This window comes from Rhipicephalus microplus, chromosome 4 (genome assembly GCF_043290135.1).
Source record: "Rhipicephalus microplus isolate Deutch F79 chromosome 4, USDA_Rmic, whole genome shotgun sequence".
Taxonomy (NCBI): domain Eukaryota; kingdom Metazoa; phylum Arthropoda; class Arachnida; order Ixodida; family Ixodidae; genus Rhipicephalus; species Rhipicephalus microplus.
The window spans coordinates 141,211,573-141,232,242 of NC_134703.1; the positions used below are offsets into that span (position 1 = coordinate 141,211,573).

Consider the following 20,670-nt stretch of genomic DNA (forward strand, 5'->3'; position numbering starts at 1 on the left):
ACCTCATAAGCGCGAAAATGCACGCGACAGCGACGATCGACGCTATGAGCGACGAAACAGGGCGTTCGCGCGACGTGTCGCGTGCTCGTTTTCGCGCGATCACTCGGTTCTCCAGATTTGGAAACCGTCGCTCATCGCCCGGAAGTGCTGGGCGCAAGCAGCCAATAGCGAAAAACCGGAAAAGACAAAGACTACATAGGTGCACGTGACCCTGCCCTAGTCACGTATGCGCAACAAAAAATAACGCAATGTTTATTACGCATGTGCATATAAAAAGTGCTGCAAGCCAATAATAAATACTTTTCGTTTCTTTACACAACAATATATCTTATTTTTAAATTGCATACCGCTCGCTACGCGGTTTTTTTGGTGCGAGTAGACGGCCTCATGCCAGCAACAGTGGAATTCGCTCGCCGAAACCGTCGCGTGATTGAGGTTTGCCTGCGCTAGCGACTGATCGCGCGAAGACGATCTACGTCGCGTCGCTCGTCGCTGTCGTGTGCATTTTCGCGCTTATAAGGTTTGGCCCTGAATCGGCCTTCGAGAAGCTGCTTAGTGCGTGAGCGGGACTATTTCTTTAGTCGTGGAGTGAATCGACTACCACGCTTCGGTCGTCTGGGCGTGTCCTCTTCGGACTTATTAGCATCTATATCCAACCATATGCTTATCACAAGACATATATACTACATACCAAGAAATGCAATAAAGTTGAATCATTGCAAGCTAATGGTTATCTTGCTTTTCCAAAACAAGCAAAATCGAGCTGTCACGTGATAGACAGTCTACCGGTGCGTTAAGACGCAGAACATTTTCGTTTTTCGGAAGACTCGGGATGGAAAGGGTTGTACTTAAATTAAGCAAGAAAAAGCATTTAGTGCTTAGCTAACAATGACTTAATATTCACCAAAGTTCATAAACTACGTTTACTACCGTGATAAACAGGTAGTGTGAATCTATACCGACAAACATGCATTCAGGTCACCAGCATTTGAGTATTTTAAGGCCATTTCCCAACGAAATACATGCAGTAAATTTGTCGAGTGTCCTGATGACTCCTCACACGTGTACTACATTTTGACTTTCTGTTTACCGGCTTATATTAGAAGGAATACTTCTACAATGTCTCTTTTGGAGCATGGGAGCACTGTAGTTTCTCATGTTATGTTTGGGAAACGATATTGTGCTCAGTACAGTCAACTTTGCCGAGTAATATGCTGTCATCGCGGGACAGTGTTGCAGCTGCACTTCTAAGAGTGATTTGTTTTCTTTTTTTTCTTAATCGCTGAAGCTTAAGACGGACGACGAGTACGTGTCATGGATGAAACTAGGAGCGTCCGCCAATTTCGGCCAGATCTATCTACGCGAGTACGACCCACAGCTGAACGCTTCGGGGCTAACAGATCGCATCATGAAGATCGAACAAAAGTGTACGTTTTTTTTTTGCCGAACATTCTGCAGGACACTTCAGGAACGTTGAGTGAAAAGGGAAGACTTGCATGCTGGGTATAAAATATATATCAACGCGATATCTCAGAAAATGAACTGGCCGTGACTAGGTATACGTCGAAAGATAACCTTATACTCACTGCTGAGCCTACACCCAATCGGCTGTGACTCTGCCTACCAAGAAGGATCGTACTGCATGCCAGGTATAAAACGATCTGCTATGATGACGTAGGAATTTATCAGCTACATTGTGTGTGTCACTTACACGGTCCTATAGATAAAAATATACAAATACTATACGCATGTGTCTTCAATTAGCCTCTTGTCTTCAAATTATATTCTATTGGGTTTCAGGCGATGATTACAATAGGGGAAGTTTCCGGATGTTTATGATATCTAGCATAAAAAATTTGTGAAATCCCGCAGTTTACGAGATTCTAGCAAGCAGACTCTGCAGGAAAGAAACCGCTGAAGTTAGGATAGAGCCCGCATCCTTAGGGTCTGCAGTGGAGCGCCGTAGCCAATGTACCACCTCACCGTTTGTCCTGTCTTTTACTAAGGCGCTGCCTTTCATGACAATAATTAAGTATCCTGCGAATATGTTCCAAATTCTTGAATGGGCTATTTTAGCGCACTCTTCCACAGGACGTGTAAGATGCAAGAAGGAAGATATTTTAAAATATTTGTTGGTCTAGCATGTGCGTGTCTACACTGGAGAAAACATTTGACTACTGCTGAACGATGAATCCCGATAGTTTCCCGCTGAATGAATATTTCCTGTTCTGTTTCTATTTCAGTGCTAACTTTGGTCCGCGTGTTGGATGCAACATCGAGCGATGCTGTTGTCTCCACAACTGTTGGTGAATTTGGAACGTTGACGGGAGCATTCGTTGACAAGGGTGAGCCTTTTACGTGCCCATTGCCTAACGATCTGCTTCTACTTCGTGCACTCTCGGTGCAAGAAAAATGCCACCGCGTGAAGGTGGTCACATGGGCTTAATTCTTTTCTTATATAATGCATGACGTTTTATTTCGGCGTCTGCCTTTTTTTTATCTTCAACCCTCCTGACATCTTGCGCCCAGGGTGGAACTTGGGCTGCAGTTCTGAGGCTAACGAGTATACACCGGGCATGTGCATCTGTACTGTGCTAATAAATAAATTATTATGATGCCACAGGGAGTTACTGGGCCCGTCCTCGAACTATTGTGACGTTAAGTAAATAAACAAGTTGACATCGGGCTTGATTTCTTCGTAATGTGCTCTTAAGGCAAACGTTCTTTTGAAATGACAAGAATCTTGAAAACACGTAACCAAATAGAGCCCCCTAACGAAATTAATCGGTGAAGAAAACGTATTCACACATGCACGCGCTTCTCACAACACCAATGTCTTTCACAAGAGCGTGACTCGGGAAAGTCAGCATCTCCCCCTGACTCTCTCTCAGTAATAATGTGATGACGTCGGGGAACGATATTCTGCCGACGCGCGATGAGCCAGTGCACTGTATTCTAATCAGAACGCGATGACACTCGCTAGCGCGTGTGGGCCCGAGTAAGTCGCTGTGTAAGAAGCTCTGGCCTCTGCCCCTTACACTCTCTCGTCAATCACGTGATGGCGTCGGGTAACGATATTCTGCAGACGCGTGACGAACGCACGCACTGCCGTTTGCCGTGACGATGAACCCGCGGGGCGGTCTCCGACAAGAGTTCGAGACGAGTAATAACAGCATAAACTACAGTGAACTCATGGTGTGCTCCAGTTACAAAGAATACACTTTAACCTCGGGCAAGGTGCCCGTTATCAACGGAACCTGGTTCCCTCTGCTCATGGTTCCCTCTGGAGGGGGATGGTGCATCTTTTTTATAACAGTATAACATGCATGCACCCGTGTTTCAGCTGAATGGCTGAGGCTCGTCGTGCAGTACACAGGTGGCACGTACAGCAGCGGCGACATGTTCGTCGTGTGGGCCAACTCGACAGAGGTGGTCAAGCTGCTCTTCGCCAACGTCAGCATCGACGACGCATGGCTCGTCCTATCCTGGAACCTGATTCGCAAGCTTCTGCCGCTCTCCAGTGGACGCCTGATGGTGAAAGCGAACGATGACGACTTCCGCGATACCTGCTTCCGGACTGTGCTCGGCATCATGGAAATGGCTGTCATGAACAGCTATATCCGCCGCTGTGAGTGCGTTAAACGCTCAAACACCAACAATCTTGTTAAACGAGTTTCTAGGCCATGGCTTGCTAACAGCGCCAGAGAAAAACGAGAGATAGTCGGGGGATTGTAAAAAAAAAGATGGAACGGGATTAGTACCTGGGCCCTCTGTTTGTCAGCCACATAGCCATGACGGTGTTCGACGCTCCGTTGAAAAAGAAGAGTTGCATACTGGCTTCATGTCGGGAAGGAACCACCATATCATATGCGTTGTAGCATGGCATAAGAGTAAAATTGTAACCAGATGTCACACAATGCGAATTGTCTAACGAGTGGGTAGCTTTATGCTCCCTACGCATTACACAGGGCTCAGCCACAATTTTTTATCGTCATCAGCCCCAGCATCCACAAAGTGCTCATAACACCTCACAGCTGTGTAGCGGTACCCCGCTTCTTCGCATAATAAAGAATAATGGCAGATTAGATGCCTCTCGATCAGGGAATACTTTGCAAAAGTTATGCTTTACAGCGTACTGCTTACCTCACAAGTGTGCTTGCATTAGTTGCCAGAGAATTCCTAAACGCAACACTCTTGCACGAGCGGCTGTATAGAATGCGATGTCGCATATCGCACAAGATGTGTGTGCATGTCTGCTCGCCCTCTCTCTCTTTACTCTTCTTTCAATCACCCCCATCCCATTCCCCTGTACAGGGTAGCTTACCGGTTATGCCAAACTGGTTAACGTTTCTGCCTTTAATCTCCCTCGTTTTCCTTCCTTCCTTGCCAGGGAATCACGTAAGCATATAAAATATAGCATGGTAGGAGCATAAAAAAACAACCGGGTGTCACACAATGCGAACTGCGAACTATAGAGAGTTATTTAAACCCAGCAATTCATTACGAAGGGCTCAGCCATAATTATTCATCGTTAGCTGCCACCGCAAGAAAAAAATGCACACATTGCCTTGCAGATGTCTAGCGGCTACCTCGCTCCTCTGTGGAACAACGAATAATGGCGTAGATGGTGCTTGAAAACTTCACAAAAATGATGGTTTATCGCGTAGCGGATACCTAGCGTACGTACTTGTCGTAGTAGCCCTAAGAGAGTTCACAACGGGCTCTGAAAGGCCGTTCTTCCAGTTTCACTGTGACTGTGCTGCATCTCCAGCAGAAACCTGGAGTTTTTTCGGCTGTGGGCGTCTTGGAATAAGATATTGTATCACTAATTCAAAATAGACTGAGGCTCTTGACACATTTATATTGATTGGTCAAAAAATACTGATTTCTAGTATAGAAGTTAAGAGACATTTTTAGAAAAATTTCAGATCAATATAGCAGTGCCCGAACATTGGCATGATGATAGTTATAGCACCAGAACAAAACGACGACACAGAGACAAGAAGGACGTGAAGGACACTAGCGCTCGTGTCATTCGTGTCCTTCTTGTCTCTGTTTTCTTGTTTTGTTCTGGCGCTATAACTATAGTCATGCCATACCAACTTGCCCAAGCTGCCACACTTCTAAATTACCATGACATCACGAATTTCGGCTGATTTGCAGGCGTGTGGCTCATTCTAGCAGTTTGATGATCACAAAATCTTTCTCGCGTGATTGTTAGCAATAACTACTGCAGACACTAGAACTTCCTTACGTTTAAGCAATTAACTAGCCATGATTAGGCGCTGGTAAAACACATTAGGTGATGACGAGTTTCTGCCGCGATGTTTCAGGTGGCATTATTGCAAGATTCGGTTTGTTTCTTTTCTAGACTGTGATACCGTCCAAGAGAATGATACTACAGAGACGATAAGATAAGCTCTAGTATGTAGCGAGTTACTTTGGGTGGGCTGGGAACAATAAACTCTTTTATATAGGCTGTAAATGTGGATGACCACACCCCCGATGCAGCGACGTCAGCTGGTGCCTTCCGTGCAATACTCGAGAAAGAAGGTGCTCTCTCTTTTTGTGAGAAATATGGTTGGTTACAACATTAGGAGTGTGCGGCATATCCTTCTGACACGCGGCTGCGTATATAGGCAGCACTAGAGTAAATACAAAAGAACGAAAACAAGGCAGGAAGTGCGCTGCACTCACAACTAAAGTTTCTGCTGAAAAGCGCCCCTTGTATACATGTCCTGTCTTCTTCTGACTTCATATTCGTTCTAGCGCAGCTTCTTTTATATCCCTATGAATGTAAACAAACTTACCCCCTTTTCTGTAATTCTGGAGAACACAAAAGCTCGCATGAAAGGGCGCGCATGCCAGAATGACGTCATTACTATAGAATAGCAACGTCATGAGTTGAATGGTAACATTATGAGTTGAATGACGTCATGAGTAGGATCGATAACATTGTTGAGTGCAACTATTGCCATAGTTTCGAAGGCTATCAGATGCCGGCCTTTGGTGATATCGCTGACTACGGTCAATCGCTTCTCGTTTGCCACGGCTTTCTCGCCTTCGCAGTGGTCCCGCCAGCTGTACTCTCCTCAGCAACTGCGATGGCTGTCAATCTGAAGGCAGTTCTACGTGATAAGCTCCTCAGTGCACGCTGGATGGAAGGCTGGATGCAAAGCAATGGCATCAACAAGGCCTCCAATATGGGCCTCGTCGTAGGCTATCCCAAGGACGCCGACACAGTAGCTCAAAGGGAAGCGTTCTACGGTGAGCCAAGTCGCTGGGCGTTCTGTGTCTGCAGCATAAAACTTTAGTACTTTCTCAATTTATGTCCTCAAAATTTTTTGTCTATATCGCCTCTTTTCTACTGAACAATGCTTGAACACTGTTCTTTTAGTTAACCAAGACTTAGAATCGATTATATACCGTACATACTTGAGAGATTTGGAAGTTCTAGTCTATGAATAATTCGGAGATTGAGGGTTGGCTACCGCAAAAATTTAGAACGTTTAGTTTTCGAGTGGTTGTGTAGACTAGGACAAGGCAACTACCATGCGTGACACCATAATGGCACTGCGTGTCACATCTGTCACAACCTCGACGAAGCAACATCCCTGGGTGGCCGTGCGAGCGAACGGTGTACCCGCAGGAAACGCGAGACTTCCGAAACTGGGTCTTTCAAAGAGTGTGTTTCGCGTAAATATTTTTAGCCAGGACATTTGCGCTCCTTTTATTGGAACATCAAGAACACTTTGCTCAAGTTAGTGAACAAAATATACAGATGAACACATTTGACAGAGATCTGTCTGGCTGGGTAAAATTATGTATTTAGTATGATGAGTTCCGAGCTCTTGTAGTTACGTTGTACATTGTACCACTTACTTACCTCGATGCCTTGTCCCCGTTGTCCTGCATGTTACGAAGGGTTGAGGTTGGACCCCCTGTTTACATAAACAGTGGTTTCAAACCCGCATGAGCTGGCGGGTAGCAGATATGAACTTAAGTCTGGCATGAGCCAGGACAGTGAAGTAAGTGGAAGGGGGGGATGTTTGTAAGCGTTAGTGTCCATTAACCTAACGTGGTCAATAAAAATAATAATAATAATAATAATAATAATAATAATAATAATAATAATAATAATAATAATAATAATAATAATAATAATACGTTATATTTAACGTCCTGAAATCGCGATAAGATTTCGAAGGAGCCTATGTGGAGCGCTCCGGATATTTCGACCATCGGGTGTTCTTCAAAGGGCAACTCTCCAGGTTTGACAATTTTGAGCCGACAAACGCAATGCGTAGACGAGGCATTCATGATCTCGTCTGCCAAAATTTGCAACGCTACGAGCCGCGGAAATGGGTCGAATTTCAACATGAATGCTGCTCTCCCTCCCTTATGCCAGCGCAAGCGGAGAGAATGAGGGCATGACGTGGGCGTAGGAATGGCCCTACGTACACGGCAATGCAGTGACGTTTGTTCTCTATGTAGACGACTCTGCTCTAACGTTGTCAACAGTATACCACGTGACATGGCAAAAATTATTTAACAAAACACGCGTAGATTATGTATTTGCTGCTTTAAGAGATTACTAAAACTTGAAATAAATAATGAGACGAAATAAAAAATTGTGCACGTTTTCTTAAATTTTTTTCCCCGTGAAATGCTACGAGATGCGAGGCTAATGTGCCAGCGTTTCGCATGCGTTCGTGTCCCCACGGTAAGCGCATTGAGCAGACGACCGCCGTGGAACGCTCCTACTCGTTCGCGCACTCTTTTTTTTTATTGATATGATATATAAGGAGATGTTGGCGCACCATTATGGCGCCGGGAGGAGACGCTCTAGGTGCCGACCAGTGCGGACGCGCGAAGATCGGCTCCTGCTTTCAAGAATGCTTTCCTGTGGTATTCACGAATTTGTCGCCGAGTTTTTACTCTCATCGTGTGCCTAAGTTCTTAAGAAATCAGCAGATACCACCATTGTGCCGGTGAGTGGACTTTTAAACCGTTTTTTGGGACATTTTTACACGGCAACGCCACCGGGGGATTTAGGCCTAACCAAGGAGGTCATTGTCGCCGATGCGCCGGCCCGGCGCCAACGCGACTCAACGCTCTGCGCGTTCCAGTATCTGCAACTGAGAATGGAATACCAAGTATATGGAGAGGACATCTCTCCAGAGGATTGCACGGAAGAAATGGGTTGGAAGGAAGCCGAAACGAGACGCTCAAGGAATAAGCAAGCCGCGGTTAGCGTTCCTGCTGCCAAGGGATCGACCGAGGCCGGCGTTGCGGGAGACGCTCGAGCCAGTCGTAGTAGGTATGACACCAAGCATACAATCGTGCGAGCTGGACGCATGCCGCCACTACCTAAGGACTTCAGCAAAATTGTGCTACGACCACGTGGAGGATTAAATATCTCGAGAATTGGCACTGGAGCCGTGGCAGACGTGATAGTACTGGCGGCCGGCATCAAAGAGGAATAGGCCATGCAGGACATCATCTGTTCCAACTTGCAGCAGAACATTATGGTGGCAAGCACTCCGGACCAAGACAGAGCTTCAAGATACCTCAAGGTCAAGCAAATTGACATTGGAGGCAAAGTCTTCGAGGTTAGCGCGTACGCCGCGGCACCCCACGACACTTGTAAAGGAGTGATTCGCGGGATCCCCGTAAGCGATACTCAGGACATTTTGACCCGAAAGATTGTGAACGCGAACAACCCGCTCGCGCTGCAGGCCAAGAGAATCAAGGACACCGGGACAATCATCATAGCGTTCGAAGGACACAAGGTGCCCAGATTCGTGAGATATGGACCTTCACTTTTGCAGTGCTCCCTCTACCGCAAGAACATCGATATTTGTTACGTCTGCGGAAAGCTGGGACATCGGTCTGACGTCTGTCCGAACCCAGCTGAAACAATCTGCAGAGGCTGCGAAATAAAGAACCCAGATAGCCTGCACCAGTGCAATCCAAGATGCAGGCTGTGTGACGGTCACCATCCCACGGCAGACAAGGAGTGCAAGAACAGGTTCTTAGTGCCATACGTCGTCAGACGCAGACGTTGGGAAAGATCGCGAGCAGCCGCAGAAGCCCGGGACGCATCAATCACATCGAGTCCAGACATCAATGACAAGCAGCTTATTCCAGCCTACAGGACCCAGAGCTTCCAGACTACACAAGAACAGGAAAGGCGGCCCCACTCCAGGGGGAGGTCGCGTTCCAGAAGAGGTTCTAGACCCAAGGCCCGCTCCCAATCACGGGGGCGCTCGAGTTCTCAAGGTCACCATCAGGGTCGGGATCAGCCTGGGCGGCACCCGAATGGCCAGCTACCTGGCGTTCAGTTCGAGATCACGGCTTCACACCCGGGGAGGATGCCTGCAGTTACTTCGAAAGGCAGCTGGGCTGAGCGAGTGCGCAACGGCGGGGCAGAGGTGATGACAGGTAAGCTGCCAGAGCATGATAGAATTGCACAGCTAGAGCAAGAAAACGCGAGACTTACAAAATCGAATGAGAGGCTATCAGCTGAGTTAAAGGAAATAAAAATTCTTCTCACTAAGCTAACCAGCGCGCAATCTTCACAGCCAATGCCTCAGCCAGTTGATGTCCCTGTGGCTGAAAACGTGGGGGACTCGAGAACCGCGAAAAAGAGGGCAGTCATGGCAGAACACGTGGAAGCCAACCAAACGACCATGTCAGATATGAAAGAGGTGTTGGACACGCTCAGCAAAGTAGTAGCCAATCTTAGCGAGCAGATGGGTAGGCTACAATCAAGCGTGGCGGCACTGGAAGAGCATATGACATTGCGCATTACAAAGGTCGAAGCATATCTGCACAACACAGCAAGGCCTCCTCATGCACCAAGCTCACCCCTTCGGCCACCAATACTAGTGGTACCAAACCTGTCGACAGGTGCAGCATCAGGCTCTGGCCGCCCATGTAATAACCATGATGGCAGCGCTACGTGAAGCATTTCGTATCTGGCAATGGAACTGTAGAGGTTACCTTAAAGAGAAGGCAACCCTGCAGCAGTATATCAGGAGCAGCCAAGAAAAGCCTCATATTATATTATTACAAGAGACCCTTTCACCGCAAGCAACGTTGCCTGGATTCCGGCCTGTAATAGGGGATACTGAAGGGAGGGGAGTCTGCACCTTCGTATGCAACAAACTAACGCACGTAACCCATGACCTCAAGATAGAAGCAGGCCGATTGGAACACGTCTTGGTAGAGATCGTGCCGGGTACCAGCAACCGTCAGAGCATTTTCATTCTTAATATATACAGCAGTCCAAAGGAACAAAAGCAAGGGTTCAAGACGGTTCTAAAGAAAGCTGTTAATATCGCCGGGGAATGTCCACTCGTCATAGCAGGTGATTTCAACGCCCCTCATCATACATGGGGTTACAAGTACAACACTGGGAAAGGAAATCGACTTTGGCAAAGTGCCAGTGAACTTGATCTCACCCTAATCACAGACCCCAGCATACCAACAAGGCTTGGTACATCTTGCTGCAGGGATTCCACCCCGGACCTTACATTTGTAAGGAACATCAAGAAGGCCCAGTGGATGAACCTTGCTGTAGACCTAGGGAGTGACCACTGCATTCTTGCCACTACCTTCTCCGTGGAGCGTAAAAAGCAGAGAGAATTCCACTTCACAGACTGGGATAAGTTCAGGAAGATAAGGATGGAAAGGGAACAAGATGGCCACAGACAAGGCTTGGAGCAGTGGGTCAAACAGATTAAATATGACATCAAATCCGTCTCCTCCACCATTACCACAGATATTCCGGTTGAAAGAATGGATAGCCGGCTTGCTCATCTTCTTGAGGCAAAGCAAGCACTACTGAACCGTTGGAAGGGTCAGCGCCTGAACCGAAGATTGAGGAAGAAGATGGCTGAGGTAAACAGATCAGTCGAGGAACATTGTCGCGCACTATCGAGGCAGCAATGGGACGAAATCTGCAACTCCGTCGATGGTCAGATGCGCAATGGCAAGACATGGAATATGTTAAAGCATCTCCTCAACGAAAACACCACCAAAACAAATCAAAAGCATGTTATCGCTCGAATTTCGCATAAAGAGATAGGGCGCACTACAGAACAGCAAGTTGTCCAGCAGCTCGTGCATAAGTACCTCCCAATCAAAAGAGGATTGGCAACACCAAGTAGACAGTACCAGGGCACGCCAAATCCAGGTCTTTAACATCGAGGAGATCAGAAGAGCCTTGCATGATCTCAACGGCAGGTCGGCCCCTGGCCCGGACGGTATATCAAACAAGGCCCTGCGTAACCTTGATGACGATTCAATTGACAACCTGAGGGATATGATCAATTCAGCATGGAAAGAAGGCAGGGTGCCAGAGCAGTGGAAGCTGGCCAGCACGATCCTTATTCCTAAGCCAGGAAAGCCCCCTAACTTGGACAACCTGAGGCCAATATCCTTGACATCATGTATCGTCAAGGTCGCAGAACATGCCATACTGCACAGGATAAACAAGTACTTGGAAGATAACAACATATATACACACAATATGGTTGGATTCAGGGCAGGGCTATCCACACAAGATGCATTGAAGCTTATCAAACACCAGGTCATTGACAATGAAACCAGAGACGTGAGAGCCATTCTGTGCCTAGATCTAGAAAAAGCGTTTGACAACATCCACCACTCATTCATACTCGAAGCAATTTCCAAGCTTGGTCTAGGGAAAGCCTTCTATGACTACGTATGGTCCTTTCTTTCAGATCGGAAAGCCGTGAAGAAGATTGCAGATATCGAGACCGCAGCAATCGAACTAGAAGCAAGGGGCACGCCACAAGGGGCAGTGATTTCACCAATGCTGTTCAACATTGCCATGATTGGACTGTCAAAAAAATTATCGAGCATTGAAGGATTGAAGCAGAGCATCTACGCAGATGACATTACCATCTGGTGCACAGGTGGAAGCGAGGGGCAGATTGAGAGCGCTCTGCAAGAGGCGATTGACACCGTAAAAGACTACCTTCGCCCTTCCGGGCTCAAGTGCTCCTCCAGTAAGTCAGAACTTTTGCTTTATCGGACTGCACGCCGGGGACCGAAGCCCAGGGGATGGAAGCCGTTAAACCAGATAGACATCCATCTCCGTACAAATCAAGGGGATGCCATCCAGAGGGTCGACTCCATCAAAGTCCTGGGAATGCTGATAGAGTCTACCGGCGCCAACAGCAAATCTATAGCCAAGTTAACTCGGAAAACAGACAGTGCGGTGCACCTCATACGCAGAGTGGCCAACAAAAGAAATGGGATCAAGGAAGACAACCTCATCAGGTTGATGCATGCGTTTGTTCTAAGTCACTTCACATACGAGGCAGCAATGCACAACTGGTCAAGAGCAGAGTCCGAGACACTGAATGTGCTCCTCAGCGAAGTTATCAAGAAGGTCCTGGGCCTACCCATACATACCAGCACCGAGCGTCTGCTTGAGCTTGGCATACACAACACGCTCGAAGAAATAGCAGAAGCCCAAGAGAGAGCACAGTTTGCAAGGTTATCTGCTACAAGGTCGGGGAGAATGATCCTGCAGGAGCTGGGCCAACACCCAATAGCAATCAGACGCAATTACAATGATATCCCTGACAACATCAGGGACACTATCACGGTATCTCCTATACCGAGAAACTTGCATCCAGAACACAACGTCGGAAGAAGAGTAGCGAGGGCCAGGACTTTACTTCGTCAAGTCTCAAACGAGGAACGAGGAGTCGTATTTGTTGACGCGGCTTCCTACGCCAATGGGAAAGCGTTTGTGGCAGTGGTAGTCGATGGGGCTGGCCATGTCGTCAACTCAGCGACGGTCAGGACGAAAGACCGAATCATTGCGGAACAAGTGGCCATCGCCTTAGCACTCAAGACGGATAACATCGAAGTGGTCTACAGTGATTCCATGGCAGCACTACGGGCGTTCGCCAAGGGGACGGTCTGTGAACAAACGCTGAAAATACTGCAAGGCAAGAACATAACACATCATCTTCTGAGTTGGTGCCCAGCTCACCTTGGACAAACAAATCAACGATTCCCCTCCCAATCTCAACGAAGCAGCACACGAGGCGGCGCGAGAACTCTCCAACCGCGCCTCCCCGGGGATGCGTTCTACCGGTGAAGGGGATAACCGGGAAATTCTTACAACATATAACGAGCTCACTAAACATTTCTACCTGTCTAGAAGGATTTTCCCTCCACCTCACAAAAATCTAACCCGGCCCCAAGCACTTACATCAAGGCTTTTGCAAACGCGGATGTACCCTACTTTGAAAATGTTACACATCATGTACCCTGACCTATACTCAAGTAATCTTTGTCCACATTGTGGGGAAATAGCTTCATTAGAACACATGCTCTGGCAGTGCACCAAATTCGCTCATTTATCGCACATCACCTCTGCCAGATGGGAGGCGGCAATCCGCAGCTCGTCCTTGGCAGATCAGCTCTGGGCTGTCCACCAAGCCCGCGAGGCGGCTGAGGAGCTTGGCATCTCAGTCCCCACGTGGGAGCTGCCCGCAACACAGTGATCTGTGTTTTGGAGGACCAAATAAAAGTTTATCCAATCCAATCCAATTATGGCGCCAGCTACTCCTTAGCCGTTGATTGAAACTTGAACACGTATGTTGAAGCAAAACATACAAAGCAGTGCATGGAAAATAGAAAACTCGGGCACAGATATGCAAAGACACACTTATACGCACATATCACAATGGTAAGTAAATGTTCGAAAGTCAATGTAAGAAGTCTCTGGAAATGTCCCTCGTTATTATTCGGTCCACCAGCACAAAACAGCAAAGCACACGTTTGGTCCTTATAAAGATGCATTCACTTGTATGTACATAATAGTTGATACGTCATTCATTTCACAACACACACGTCATGGGTGTCACATGATACTGTAAATAATAAGTACATGTGTTACAAATGAAGGTTTGTTCTTTGTTAATACTTGTCAGCAATCCCGCTGTCTTGTAAAAAACGTGTTAATGCTTTTAAAGCGTGGGACTGTAAAACTCCAGTTGGCCACGGGCCCAGAAATTTTTTCATGCTAAGTGGTCTGCGGTCCAATGCGAACAGTTCGCACTTAAGACGGCGTCTCGGCGTGTCATGATGTGGACAGTCTATGAGAAGGTAACAGACGTCTTCGTCTATAAATCCACATTCGCATTCGGGAGTTTCAGCTCTGCCGATTCTGTGCAAAAAATGTTTTGTGTATGCGCTGCCTAGCCTCAATCGGTGAATTAGAGTTTACATCCTTCTATCTAATGCCAGCGTAATTTTGAATTCATTACATGGATCGATGTGATATAAATCGCAGCTCTTTGTACTTTGGTCAAACCAAGCAGTTTTGCTCATTCTGAAAAGTTGTATTCTTTATAATACTGCGCAATTCATTTTTCGAAATTGGTAAAGAAACAGTAACGTCTTTACGATGTGCTTGTCGTGCTGCTTCATCGGCAGCTGTGTTTCCAGGAATGTTGCAGTGGCCAGGTATCCACTGGAATTTGATCTCATGTTGCGCCCTCTTGGCTTTGGTGAGCTCCTTCAGCGTTTCGTATGTCATACTATCACTTATTACTGTCCTGTTTGTACTGGAGAGTGATCTTAACGCGGCCTGTGAGTCACTAAATATTACCCATTTTCTAGCGTCTGCTACCGAGTTTATAAACTTTAGAGCATACAGAATAGCGAACAGCTCAGATGTAGTAGATGACGTCATGCGACATAATTTAAACGATTCCTGAATATTGAGCTGTGGTATGATAAATGCCGATGTTGAAGACGTTGTAGTACTTGAGCCATCTGTGTAAATATGTATGTACCCTGGATACCGCATGTGTATCGGATAAAGCGCTATTTGTTGAGCAGCTTGGATGAACATGTCTCTCTTTCTGATAATGCCATCCACTGAGAATTCAATGCTTGGTATTACAAGCAGCCATGGAGGATAGTCCATTTCAGAGCTCCAAAATTAATTTCTGGGTAATATATGTACATTACTCTGTACATCATTATGACAATTGCTTTTATCTCTTAGTAAAATCTCCTGTGCCAATGGGTGGTCCCTGTGTTGCGTCTGTAAGCGAAAAAAATGGCGGAATATTTCAATTGTTCTCATGACTGGAAAGGGTGGTTGTCGAGTCTCTGCTATGACAAGGCTGCTGGAAGTCGCTCGTGGAGCACCTATGCAGACGCGCAGTCCCCTAGCTAATAGTCTTTGAAGTCGCTCCTCTGAAGTGCGGGAAAGGCCGTGTAATACTGCTGCAGAATATGCAACTTTTTGTCGTATTAAAGCATTGTGAACAGCGAGCATGGATAATACAGGTCCACCCCATGATGTCCCAGCAATTCTGCGGAGTATATTCACTAGCGTATTCACCTCGTTTTCGAGTTTCTTTATGTGAGGTGCCCATGATAGCTACCTATCCACTCCGAGAAACCGATGCTGTGTCACAATCATTAGTGGTTCTTCTTCTAAATTGAGATTGAAGTTCTTTAACTTCTTACGGGTGAAGGGCAATACAGCTGTCTTTGCGTGCGATAGAATCATTCCTCTTTCTTTTAAAAAGTTGTTGATAATATTTATTCCGTCCTGCAATGCAATCTGAATTAACCGTATGTCCGTGCCAGATGCCCAAATGCACACATCATCTGCATATAAGGAGTATTTCAACCTGGAAGGCAGTCTTTTAGCTAAATCAGCCATAACACAGTTGAAAAGAAAAGGGCTGAGTACGCTTCTTTGTGGCACTCCCTGTCTGACGTCGTGTTCTGCACTTTTTCCTTCGCTCGTCTGAATGAATATTTTACGACCTGATAAAAATTTGGGTACCCACCGCAAAGACCTGCCGGACAGTCCATGTTCCAACATACTCAGCTGAACATGAGTGTGACTGACTGTGTCAAATGCCCTTTGATATCCAAGAACACTGCGACCGTCAAACTACCACAGGCGCGTTCATGCTCCACATACGTTACTAAGTCCAGTATTGCATCCATTGTGCATCTCTGTTTCCTAAAACCTGTCAAGTAGTTGGAGAATACACCAGTTCTGTTGCACCACCATTGAAGTCGCGCATCAATCATTTTTTCCATTACCTTACATAAACAGCTTGTCATACTGATTGGACGGAAGGATTCAAGGTTCAAGGGCGTCTTAGCCGGTTTTAAGATCGGAATGATGCGAGCAGACTTCCAAGACTCGGGTACAATTTCTTGCGTCCATAGATTATTGTAAATATCTAAGAGAATAGTTGTTCCTGTGGGCCCAAGGTTCTTTAGCATATTGTACGTAATGCCGTCCGGTCCAGGGGCCGATTTTTGACGACATGATGCTATAGCACAATGCAGCTCCCTTAACGTAAATACAGGGTCTAGATGAGGATGCTGGGCCCAAAAGCTAGCATTAATTTTCTGGTTGGCTAACGCGACAGAATTATCAAATAATGCACATTGTGATGCAGCGGGCCTACTGATAAGTTGACAAAGTTCATCTGCTACCACAGCTTCCGGTTTGTCCAAGGCTACAGCAAGAGCACGAAATGGGAAGCTCTGTGAAACAGGGCCACTAAGTGCTCGAATTACAAGCCAAATTCTTGGAACAGGTGTGTGGGGAGAGAGCGTGCCACAGAAATCACGCCAGCGTCGTTTACCTAAATTTTCTAGCCGTCTGCGCATTACACTGTGGATTTTCTGTGGATTTTTGTATGCTTCTAAACTTCCGCTGCGTCGATATGCCCTTTCTGAACGTCGTCTGATGGCTCTTAGATGTTCATACTCTCCATCGACTGCAGCATAGTCTTTTGGAATCGGGACTTTCTTTGTACATTTATTCGCATTATCTTGCAGAAATTCAGTAAAGCTTTCAACTGTCGTGAGGTCACTATTTTGGTTTGTTAGGTGGTGCCGAAAAGCTTTCCAGTTCGTCAGTTTGCTGTAGCGTCTGGTGTCGTCTTTTCGCAAGTAGGGGTGATTTATTAGAATGGGAAAATGGTCACTCCCACGTGTTTCTACATCCGTTGTCCATACCACATCATTCACTAGATCTTGGGAACACAAGGTTACATCGATGCAACTAGAGTAGTTATGCCCTCGGACAAAAGTTGGGGAGCCGTCATTTAAAATTGTCAAATTGCATTTGTCTGCAGCACACTCAACAATGTTCCCACGTGCATCACATCGATCACTACCCCAGATTATATTGTGCGCATTAAAGTCTCCGCATATAAACGTATATGAATGAGAAATGTTGAAGATATTTGTTAGCTCTTCTACCGAAATGCGGCTTGAAGGTTGTAGGTAAAAATTGATCACTGTAACACACTGCTCACCAAAGGCTACTTTGCAAGCGACGAATTTCGGGAAGTCCGAATCACTTGAGTGAACTTGATGAGAAGGTAGGTCCTTTCTGACGCACAAATGTACTCTGCTAGGACCACTTCGACGAGATGACTTATATATCACGTAGTCGGAGAGGCAGAACTCATCATTCATTCCTGCCTCTTGGATGCAAAGTATTGGAAAATTATACTGCAGAAGGAGTTTACGGAAGTCAGCACACTTCCTTCGAAGACTATTGGCATTCCACTGGTATATGGAGACATCTTTGTAGCGCTTATTCATATGTTACTTGTCGCAGGTTTGACCCGGACTGTTGACACAATAGTGCTTCCAGAGGCAGCAGGGCTTTTACTTCTGGCAGGTTGTTTGCTTCCGGTAGAGCAGACAGGATTGCCTTAAGTGCTGCGAAAAGCATTGGCAGAATCAACTGCATGACTGGTGCAGAGGCACGGTCTCCATTGAATGGTTGATTTTCTGAGGCCTGTTGAGAATGACGTGACGTTTCGATGTTGTAGTTGGGGCGAACACTGGCACTGTCGGTTTTGCTATTTTCCGGCAGAGGTCCCGTGGGCGTTCGCAACTTTGACGCGTATGTTGGGTTACTTGAAGGTACTTCTCGTGAGTAATCTCTCGAGTGTGCTCTTGGCGGCTCTCTTGACGGTTCTCTTGGCGTGTTTGTCGACTGTTGTTGTGGTGGCCGCTGAGGTGCATCACGTACAGGATGAACAATCTCAAGGTTTGGAGATGGTTCATTGGGGCATGGTTTTCTTCCATGAATGAGCTCATGCCGACGCATTTTTGCAGCAGCTTTACTTTGCGGGCAGCCTGAATATGAGGCAGCGTGATTACCTGCACAGTTTGCACACTTAGGCTGAAGAACAGACTTGCACTCCTTATGATGGTGTTCTTCTGAGCAGATCTTACACCGGCGTGTGTTACGGCAACTTTTCGCCATGTGTCCGAATCGCTGGCAGTTATAGCACCGAAGTGCTGGACCAAGATATTCTTCCACTGGGTAACTGGTGAATCCTAAGTAGATTCTTCCTGGAATCGGGCGGTCATCTCGAAAAGTCAGGATCACTGAGTGAAGTGGACGCGTCGTTACTCCTCCATCTCCCTGGCGGTAGTATTTTATTTGCCGTCGCGCCGATATAACCCCTGCATCTCTCAAGTACTCTAGGAGTTGTTCATCTGAATACTGCAGAGGAACATGTTTTACTTTCCCAACGTTCCGAGTGTATGACTCTGGGATGAAAGGCTTAACTTCCAAGCCACCTACATTTGAAAGCATCAGAAGACGCTTGGCTGAACTTAAGGAAGCAACGCTGACACTAAAGCTTCCATCTCTGGTCGTTCTGAATGACTGCACTTTTTCTTTAGCAGCGGAAACTACTTCAGCTGACACTCGATTGGGGTTCACTTTCCAGAAGCTAGCACATTCAGCTGTTGGACGAAAGACGACTGGGATACCCTCTGCTCATTTCCTTTTATAAGTAACCAACGTAAATGGTTCATCTTCGCCCATGTCTTCTTCATCACTTAGGTAATAAGTTCACGTTTTATCGTCGAGAGGATTCTCTTCTAAGCGAGGCTTCTTGCTCTCAGCTTCATCGTCTTCCAATGCTGCTGTGCTCGCTGGAGCCATTTCGCGGTTGTGAATTTGCAAACGTGCCGGCTTTATGATGCTTGGACGCACCTGTAAGCCCCCATTGTGTCCTGCAGTATCACTCATGTGGTTTAACGCACTTGGACGAGCATAAGGCTGGCGATGGCTACCAACCACCGTAGTGGTCGCGTACTAGCCAAGTCTTTGATAACGGAACCTCGTACCTGTAGGGCGCCGAGCCCTCGAAGTCTTCACCCGGCGTCTTGTTGGCACACCGCGAAGAAAAATCCGTTCGCGCACTCATTGTGCTCATCTACTCTACCGCATCTAAGCCAGTGTTTCCAAACCATCCCGCAGAAACAGGCAGAAGACCACAAAATAACGCTGGTCAACAAAGCAACGCTGCTCGCGTGCTCGGGGGTTGGACTTGTTTGGGCACGTCATGCGTACGTCGCCAATTGGTCATATGCCGGAAAAAAGTGGGGAAGAGACTTGGCTTGCGAAGGCTACGCGTAGCAGCGGCACGGATTTCGAGCTCGCCTCCTCTCATCCTCGTTTCACGCCGCTTCAAAAAACCTGTTTTCTCCGCTCTTGATGAAGCAATTAGAAAAATTTTTGTGGCAAAATGTTCCTCATCGGACACCCAAGTTCCACTGTCTTAACTAAAATTCGGCATGGGGCTTGGTGAGTTGCCCTTTAACGTGAATTGACATCGCTCAGTACGCCCGTCTCTAGCTTTCCGCCTGCATCGAAATGCGATCGCCGCGAACGGAATCCAACCCACGACCTTCGAGACAGCAGCCGAGCACCGTTGCCGCTACACCACGTACCACGGCGGACAACCTGACTTGAAGGGGCGCTTTTCCTGCACCCCATGTATTTATAACTTCCAAGGGGAATTCACCGTCAGTAATCGAAACAAATATCGACGCTGGTACACATAATGACTATATTCTGGGCGCCGATCCTGAAATGTGCATATTTGGTTCCACGGTCATGCCTGAACGCATTGTGACCATATGTTTCGTTTCCCGAAAAGAAATGCCTGGCGCCAGCTCCATATCTGTAGCTTACCCGAACAAAGCCTTGTTGCAGTAGTACGGGAAACCGAGTTGGTGATGCATTGTAATCACAATAAACACATGGACATGGCTGAGAAGACGACATATAAAGTGGGCCCTGCTGCACGAATTACGCTTGCTGTTTTCATCGCTTCTTCTCGGACTGTGGAAAGCACCGAAGCATGCAGAAGTGGCCGTGGTGCAGTGCTTTGTAATGTGTGCTTCGAAAAACTGTTCATCGATTTTGAGTACCTTGGTGCTCAACTATGGAAAAGCGGTGAGCCGTCACAATGTGTTTAAAAGATTGGCAGATCGCACGTACAGTGGGAGTCGATGATATGCGAAGCACAAACGAGAAAGGTTGATATATCACTTTAAATTCAGCGCAATATTACGAGGTTAAAGTAAATGATGCCGTACATGATTTATGTGTCATGATTATCATGTTTGAATGTGTCGTTTACCTTCGTCATTTATTGAATTCACGTTATACAAAATTTAGTATATGTGGAGCTAGCGAAATGACCGCGAGCACGCTATGAGCGTATACATAGTACATTGTCACGTTCTTACATGACACGCTTGTCAGGATTATCTTGTTTGCACAAGTCATATACTTTCATCATCCACTGACGT

The 20,670-nt window shown here is 46.7% G+C and overlaps 1 protein-coding gene across 1 annotated transcript in view; it reads left to right on the forward strand.

Moving 5' to 3' along the window:
* Positions 1–6,086: 6,086 nt before the first annotated feature.
* Positions 6,087–20,670, forward strand: part of LOC119185045 (neprilysin-2) — a 53,157-nt gene continuing 38,573 nt past the window's right edge. Inside the window, exon 1 of the mRNA XM_075891970.1 lies at positions 6,087–6,267. Within this exon, the coding sequence (XP_075748085.1) occupies positions 6,105–6,267 (163 nt within the window). The 5' untranslated portion in view covers positions 6,087–6,104. The remainder of the gene's footprint in view (positions 6,268–20,670) is intronic.